The 8,599-nt window shown below is 40.1% G+C and overlaps 1 protein-coding gene across 1 annotated transcript in view; it reads left to right on the top strand.

Annotated features, from left to right (window-relative positions):
- Positions 1-830: 830 nt before the first annotated feature.
- The window catches only part of GATM (glycine amidinotransferase (L-arginine:glycine amidinotransferase)), an 11,154-nt gene continuing 3,385 nt past the window's right edge, over positions 831-8,599 (top strand). Inside the window, exons 1-6 of the mRNA XM_010189033.1 lie at positions 831-900; positions 1,333-1,551; positions 4,294-4,489; positions 5,683-5,873; positions 7,081-7,218; positions 7,510-7,674. Coding sequence (XP_010187335.1) covers positions 832-900; positions 1,333-1,551; positions 4,294-4,489; positions 5,683-5,873; positions 7,081-7,218; positions 7,510-7,674 — 978 coding nt within the window. The 5' untranslated portion in view covers position 831. The remainder of the gene's footprint in view (positions 901-1,332; positions 1,552-4,293; positions 4,490-5,682; positions 5,874-7,080; positions 7,219-7,509; positions 7,675-8,599) is intronic.

Raw genomic sequence — 8,599 nt, 5'->3', positions numbered from 1 at the left:
CAAAGTTGAGAAAATGCAGGACAGCAGGCTAAGAGGGATATATTAAATAGGTAGCAAACACATTTCTCATTGTAAACTGCAGTTCTGTCGAGATAGTATATTTTATCATAATTCTGTTCATTTTATAATGAAGAGATTTTGCAGGGGGAAAGAAGGGTGTAAGTGTAAGCTAACCATTTTAGATTTTCATCTTAAGACAGCTTTTTGTAATATTACAGTATGTATTTTTAAGAAGCCAGAATTTGAAATTAAACATTTGAAACACACTTTCAGTAACTAAGGAATTAAAATATTTTTAGGCAAATCACAAAATCTTTAGGTCTTAGTCTAAAAATCTGAATTCTTGAAAATACAAATTGGAATTTTTGGATAAAATTGAATTTCTGTTGTCTACTACAGCTTTAATGAAGAACATGCATATTTGATGACTGAAAATAACTGAATGATGCACTTCGGCACACTTTTTAGAGAAGGCGTTTCAACCTGACTGGAAATCTTCAAAGTCAAATTGCTGCTAAAGAGCCATTTGTGGAAATGAAATCCAGGTATGTTTAAAGAAGCCGTCAGTCAGCTCTGGAGAGAGCCTCATCCAGCCAGACTGCGGCTCTCCGGGCCTGGGGCTCGATTGCTCCGGCTGCTCTTCCATCCCGGCTGGCGGGCAGCACCGCGGTACCCCCGCACCTCGCCGCTCTCCGCATGGGCTCCGCACGCCCTCAGCCAGTGGGCGGTGCGGGGGCGTGGCGGGCCGTTATAAAGAAGGCGAGCGGGCGGAGGGCGTAGTTGTGCTGCCGGTGGGGGCGGGCGTGGAGCTGTCGTGTCCTGCCGGCAGAGATGCTGCGAGTGCGGTGCTTTCGCGGGGGGAGCCGGGGAGCCGAAGCGGCGCATTACATCGGTTCGCGGGTTGGTGCCAGGCAGATCCGCCTCCGCGCTTAGAGGGGCTGGGGCTGGGGCTGAGGATGCCCCGTCGGGAGCGGGGAGGCTTGCCCCGAGCGGTGGTGAGTGGGCGCGGAACGCCTCCAGGCTTTTTTGACTGAGGCTCACCCGTGCGACCTCCCGGTGCAGCAGCACAGAGTTCAGTGACTCCAGTTGCTACTGTCAGTGCTGTGCTATTACTCTCCTAAGCTGCTTGTATTTTAAAAGGTGAATTGTCCTTTAAGCATCTAGTAGGGCATGAGTAAGTTAAAATGGTTGGAACAAGTAGTGTGTTTCTATTAATGCTCCAAATAATGTACATTGCTTTGGGATTACAGTATGAGGCACTTGTGGACTGAACCATTGCTTTTTTGCCTTTTCAAAGGGAAGCATAACTTTCATTCTTATTTTTATTTTAAGCTTGGAAAAGTCTTTACAGGATGGGTGCAGCGATCTTTCCAGAGCACCCAGGCAGCTGCAGCCTCTCAGAACACCTGTGCTGCTGATGACAACAAGGCAACTAGCCCTGTGCCTAAGGACTGTCCTGTTTGCTCCTACAATGAATGGGACCCACTGGAAGAGGTCATTGTGGGGAGAGCTGAAAATGCTTGTGTCCCACCTTTTTCTGTGGAGGTTAAGGTAAACAATACAAAATCCCCTTAAATAGGAAATAATGTGGGTTTTATACATGCAATTTGTTGAAGCTTTACAATGTGCAAGGTGTGATGTTTACTTTAGAGGATTCTTCTTTCAATTAGTTTGCATCTGTGAAATTTTACAGCACAGTCACGTTGGTGGGGAATATGCCTTTTCTTTCCACTTTCAACTGAATTAGTTGTTTTAACAGAAGTCAATAGTGGAAAGAATCTCTAATATGTACAGTCTACTCTAGTGATATGGCCTTGCTGTTGTCAAAATAAATACTCTAGCATTTAGGATAGTTGGTAGAACTGATGAAAGTTCAATTGGGCTCAAAACTAAGTAGGGTTACCCCTTGGGAAAAAAAAAGTGTCGTTTTCTACACTAGCAAATTTGAGTTGCATAAGGAAGAATTGAGGCTTTGGAGTGGAGATGCTTTAAAAAACACAACTCAGATTATAACAGCTTTGGTAAATACTTGCTCTGAGGTACTTCTAGGTCATGTCTTAAAATTGTATGTGTGTTTATGTACAAAATATTTAAGTGCAGGAAGTACGGCTCCATTCAGCATTTTCTTATACTTTGGGACGTGCTTTTTGGTATATGCAAGTCTTTTTGCTGTGATGTGGAAACGACGTGCTTGGCATAAGGAGGAGGAAGGAATTAACTGAACAGGGAGCCCTAAATATGTGATAAATATTAATGAGCTGGCACTACTGCATATCCTTTTGGGAGCTTGAAATGGGCTATGTAGGTTATGTAGAGGAAAATACGCTATTGGGAAACATGGGGCATCTTAACTAGAAGTCAGCAACTACATTAATTAGGAAGATGCCTTTTTTTAATTAAAACTTTGGTCAAAAATCTTACAGTTCAGCTGTATTCTTCTGAAGCAGTTGACGCTTAGTCAAACAGTTGAGCTTTATAGGTTCATACTCTGCAATGTTTTTCAGTGTACTTTGTGAATAACAATTTTTGGAGAAGCAGTATTATTACCACAGTTCATTGTATCTTGAGTGAGAAGCTGTGTGTGTGTTTACTACTGAATTAGGTAAAAAACATTTTGATCCGAATCTCTGTTTCAATGTATTAAATTTAATAACTGTCATTACTAGCTTTAAAGTACATTGCCAGAGCATTAACGTTGATAATGTTAATTATTTTCCACAACAAGAGTTTAAAATGTATAGCAACTATAGGGAGTAATTTGGCTGTTTCATAAAGACAGTAATTTCATTATAGCACACTTAAATTTCTTTCTGAAAAGAAAATGCTGCTACTTTTTTCTTAGGTACTCTCAGACAGTAGGGTATAAGGTGCATTGAGGAGATTAATATTTAAAGCTCTTTTTTGTGTCCTAGCCATGGTAGTTTCTGAATAGTCTGAAACAAGTTGTATGTATATGATCAAAGGAGCCTGAAATCACAACCCTGAGTTGGTCTGAAATAGATGCCCAGTCATATCTCCTTCTCCCAGTTACTCAAAGTAGGGAACATGAGTGGTGTTATGGTACTAACCCTCACTCTGTCTGAACTTCAAGATTATGCCATCATATTGGTGCAACACAAGCAGCATTTCTCAGGTTTGAAAAAATACCGAAACTAGAGCACACCTGGTGAAGAGGGGAGCTGCACCTCATAGGAATTAATGATATTCACATGCATCACAGGCGGCTCTGAAAATAACTGGCTTTACTCCTTAGGACAAATTTGTCTCTTTAGCAGAACGGGTTTCCATAGGAATGCTAGGCACTTCTTATGATCTGCATGTGACTTCTGAACAGCTGGCAAGTCTGAGGTGATCGAATTACCCAAGACCTCACTCAGAGAAAAAGGATAAATTCCTTCAGGAAGGATGGGAAGAAGCTTCAGTATTGGAGGAACAGGATGGCCATGCTGAGACCTTTGCCTGAGCTCTCTATATAAAGTTTAAGGATCTCTAAATGGTTGAATTTTCTGTCTTCTGTCTTACCTCTCTAGAATGAGGCCAAATACCCAGACATAGAAGAGAATAGTGGATAGCCTGCATTGCTAAAGGAGGTCAGGCTTGCTTTCAGATGAATTGCCTTGCCTGCCTGAGGCTCACTGACAGTACTAACACAAAAAGGACATAATTATATTTTTTTTGACCAGAACATTGTATTCTGGAAGGTAGTCAGGACGGCAGTGTCAGCAGATAACCTCATGTTTAGGAGGGGAGGTTCTCCTGCATCCCTTTGCTGTCACTCATACTACTTGAATGAGCAGGACTCTGGCAGAAGGAAGACCTGACCACTTGCTTGCCTGTTCCTGATCCCTTCTGCTGTTGTTCCAGAAGGGCTCCATATGCTCTTGTTCCTCTTTCAGGTTAGTGTTAGCAGAGACCCATCAAAATTGCTGGTTTCACAGCTTATAAATCTGAATGAAGTACTTTCAAAGATACACTGAACTGAAGCAGCATAATTTGTTCTGATTGTGTGTCTGGATCATATTGAAGTATTGAAGTATTTTTTCTTCCTCCTCTCCTGCCTCTTTATTTTAGAAGAATAAGCAAGACATTAACTATTCTTAGCAACTCTTCAAAATATTGCAGGAATCGAATATAAGGCACACAACAGTGGCATAGTGCATACAAAGAAATAGGGAGTCAGTGAAAAAAGAACAAGAAACTTTGAACATTAAGAACTATGTCTTCTACATCTATCTCACTCTACTAGAATAACTAATGCTTATTCTTTGTCACTTACCTGTCCTTTTGTTTTAGGCCAACACATATGAAAAGTATTGGGGATTTTATCAGAAATTTGGAGGCCAGAGTTTCCCCAAAGACCATTTAAAAAAAGCTGTTGCTGAAATTGAAGAGATGTGCAATATTTTGAAAGGAGAAGGTGTAATTGTCAAGAGGCCCGAACCAATTGACTGGTCCGTGAAGTATAAAACACCTGATTTTGAGTCTACAGGTAAATGTTCTTCCACTGTTGAAGGCCTTGTCTGTTTAGCATTTATCATGACATTTTGGATGTCATCTAGTCTACCACCTTGTTTGGAGCAGCACTATTGCTAGTGTTAGATGAGGTCAGTGATCGTTTTGTGTAGCTACAACTTGGAAAATCTCCAAGGATGGAGATTCTGCCATCTGGTTTGCTGACCTTTTTTAGTGTTGCCTGGACTTCCTAATGAAAGACAATTTTCCTAATATGTAACCTGAACTTCCCACACAGGTATTTGTTGTCAGATTCCCTTGCTATGTTGTCATTGCCACTACCAAGAAGTGTTCATCTGTCATGTTTAGTGGCCCTGATAGTAGCTGCAGGCTGTTACTGCTTTATCCCCTACTTGCCACATGAAATAAGCTGAACTCATTCCACTTCTCCCAGGTCATGTGCTATAAGGTCCCCCCTGTGAGTCTTGATAGCCCTTTGTTGGATCCTGGAGTTGGATCCATCTTGAACTATGGAGGCCAAAACTGGAAACAGTTTTCCAGGAGGATCCTCACTAGCATCAAGGACATTTTAACATCCCTTTACCTTCTGGCTGCATTCCTCCTTGTATAGCAACATATGGCTATGGTTATTTGCAGTGAAAGCACAGTGACTCATACTCAGCTTTGCACCAACTGTAGTCTCCAGGCTCTTTTTATGTCAAATGTGTTCTTAAGTTCTAGTGGAATTCAAATTCATTAGGGAACAGAGAATGCTAATGAAAAGTATTATAGGACCACTTCCTGCACTAGTTCTGTGTTGCATCAAATTCCTCTTCTATGCTATTACTTGCTACCCATTACCACCTTTTTAAGTAGTCTAATTCATAAGCATTTGTCTAGTTGATTACCATTAACCAAATTATGAAGTGGAGGCATATAGGTTGTGGATGGTTTTCATCTAGCTGTAAACTTGTGAGTGAGGCTTTGTAGCAAAGTGTTGCATGAATTTTGAACTAAAAATGTCTTTGAAAATACACGTAGGGAACAGAATAGAATGTAGGGACCTCAGATTATGTGCTGGTTTCCTGGCTTTTGTAAAGATGCTTCTTGCCAGCCAGTCTTCTGGATAGAAGTAATGGTAAAAAAGGGTGAAAAGGGTAAAAAGTGAGTAAGACGAAAGAGCTGAGAAAGAAGAGCTGTCTCATAGACTAATGGCATTTTTCCTTTTAGGTATGTATGCTGCCATGCCAAGAGACATCTTGTTGGTGGTGGGAAATGAAATTATTGAAGCACCTATGGCTTGGCGTGCTCGGTTCTTTGAGTACAGAGCATACAGACGAATAATCAAAGATTATTTCAACTGTGGTGCTAAGTGGACAACTGCCCCTAAACCCACAATGGCAGATGACCTCTATGATCAGGTATTGTTCTCATTTTGCTTCAGAACATCAGTTCTGGCTATACAGCGTTTTGTGGATAATTTCAATCTGATATCTGGGTTTCACAAAATGGAGGAGGAAGTGGAACAAAACAGCTCTGGAAACTTGTGGTTTTTCTAATGCATGCAAATATTCTCTAGCCTTTCCAGGTAAACTGTGTGCAATTAGGGAATAAGAAACAGGAAGTCGTGCCTATTGAATTAAAATCTGCTTTGAATTGCTTTGATTACTGGCTGTAACTTAGCATTACTAAAGAGGAAGGAATGCTAGAAAGACATCGCAAAGATTACCTTAAAGGATTAAGATTCCCTGAGAATGTCCATATGTCCTGAGTGTATCACGAAAGAAATATATATATATTTTGGCACAGAAAAAAAACCTCGTAACACTCGTTTTGCATGATGATTAGTATTTTTAAAGTTACATAAAAGAAGTTATGATCTACACTGTGAGTGTTTACCTTTCAAATAATTAAGTGACTATTTTCTTATTTTTTTCTTTTGTAATAATTTTGACAGTTTTGGTAGTTTCTTGTATGTCCCCGAGTGCATTTGGGCCTTGGTAAGAGCATCTGCAATAAGTGCAGTTGGCAGTGGACTGATTATAACCTTCTGGGAATGGTGACATCTTATCAATGATGCAAAGAAGTTTTTGTCAAATAAAATCACCTTAGGGTAATCTGTCAGTATTAGAAAACTTCCAGATCCTGTTCTAAAGCATACTTATTCAGTAGTTTGTTTGTGTTGGTTTTTTCCACCTCATTTGTCCTTAATTGCATTGATTCATTCTAAAATCTATTAAAATCACTGAAGATCTACCTTCTAGTTTGAAGTACTGCTCCATTCTAAACAGTGGAATAAGTAAGGATTACATCCTTGCCAGGAAATAGCTTGCATAGCAGTATTGTCACCGTGCAGTGATTTGTTGGACTGATGGTTAAACTGCACTGGTAATGGATGCTTTTAATCCAGAAGCCAGAATATTATAGAGACAGTGGCTCTGAAGAGCAGTTAACTACTTAGTGTAACTGCCGTCTCTTATCACCTAGTCTTGAGTAGACCTAAAACTATCTACTTCAACTTCCACGTTTATGCTTTCTTTTTTTATTCTAGTAACAAGTAGCAAATAGTTTGAAAACATTCCCTTGCCATTTCCAGCCTAAAACTGTTACTCTTTTTTCTCTAACTAGGATTATCCAATCCACTCTGTTGAAGACAGGCATAAACTGGCTGCTCAGGGAAAATTTGTAACTACTGAATTTGAGCCGTGCTTTGATGCTGCTGACTTCATTAGAGCTGGAAGAGATATCTTTGTACAAAGGAGCCAGGTAAAAAAAGGTTTCTTCCAACAGTTTTGGTATCTATATTAATAATTGATGCTGGTGTTTATGTATTGTTAAATTCCTGATCAGCATTAAAATAACTATGTTGACAAAATCTGCTATTTGTAGAATGTCTGATACATAGAATAGGACTGTCTTACAGCTAAGACATTACCTAAAGGCACAAACTTCTAGTATTTTTGCTTTAAATATTTATTTAAATAAAACCTTAGATAAACTAAGCTTGGATGCAGTTTATATTCTAGCCCAGGAAAACTTACTTTGTCCTGTTTTCAGGTTACAAATTACATGGGCATTGAATGGATGAGACGACACCTTGCACCAGACTACAGAGTGCACATAATATCCTTTAAGGATCCTAACCCTATGCACATTGATGCCACTTTTAATATCATTGGACCTGGTCTTGTGCTCTCTAACCCAGACCGCCCTTGCCATCAGGTAAGAGTGTAGCAAAAAGGAAAGTGTTTTGAGTTTAAAAAAACTCAGCTGGATTAGGTCCCTGCTGGATGATTGCTAATCCAAAAGTTTATTTTGGATACACTTGAATAATATTAAATTATTAAATTTAAGTAGCAGTCAGTTGTTCAGGAACTTATAGATGTATTTGCATCTTAACTCTACAACTTTCTCAGCAGTTCAATGACCGTTGTTCTCCCCGTGTTTGCTGCTGCTGCACTTTTGAAGAGTAGGAAAGGAGACATGCTTCAGTATGTAAAACAGGCAACTTCACTGAGAAAAAGCTAGTGTTGCTGAACAGTGCAATCAGATCAGAAAGCCTTCCAGAGAGTAAGAGCTTCTCTCTCTTTCAGATATGTTACCTGTACTGTCAGTGCTTGGGGATTTTTGTGAGGATCCCTGTGGTTTCAGGAGCTGCACAACCACATGGAATAGCTGAACCAATACAGAGTCAGTGGGACAGAGCTGTGTGCAGTACAGACAGGACCACGTGCACAGCATGGCTCTTAGAAGTAAAATTAACATCTTCTCAGCAAGTGGTTTCAACACAAATGGTCCCGTTGAATTACTGCCTCTTGTAATATCCATTATGATAATATTTTTTTAAAACAAACATAGCTTTTTCGTCCAAATTTCTCTTCCCTGTTTTTCATAATCTTACTTGCAAGAGGAGGCTCTTGGACTCCCTGTATTAAACCCACATGCTGGGATTTTTTTTTAACGGAAAACTCCTGCATGTAGATAAAAAAGATAGATGCAGGTTTCCCTTATAAAACCGGATTTGGCAGGTCTGAATGACCGGGAAATGGAGGTGTGCATGTGAAAGGGGGCTTGTCTTTAAAATCCTGGCAGGCTAGGCTGGTTATCGAGTTTTCAGAATTGGAGCTCCACCTCGTGGTAACACTTG

The sequence above is a fragment of the Mesitornis unicolor genome, unplaced genomic scaffold, assembly GCF_000695765.1.
Source record: "Mesitornis unicolor isolate BGI_N332 unplaced genomic scaffold, ASM69576v1 scaffold5490, whole genome shotgun sequence".
NCBI classification, from domain to species: Eukaryota; Metazoa; Chordata; class Aves; order Mesitornithiformes; family Mesitornithidae; genus Mesitornis; species Mesitornis unicolor.
Note: the sequence above shows the minus strand (reverse complement) of the source record. Positions and strands in the feature narration are given on the sequence as shown.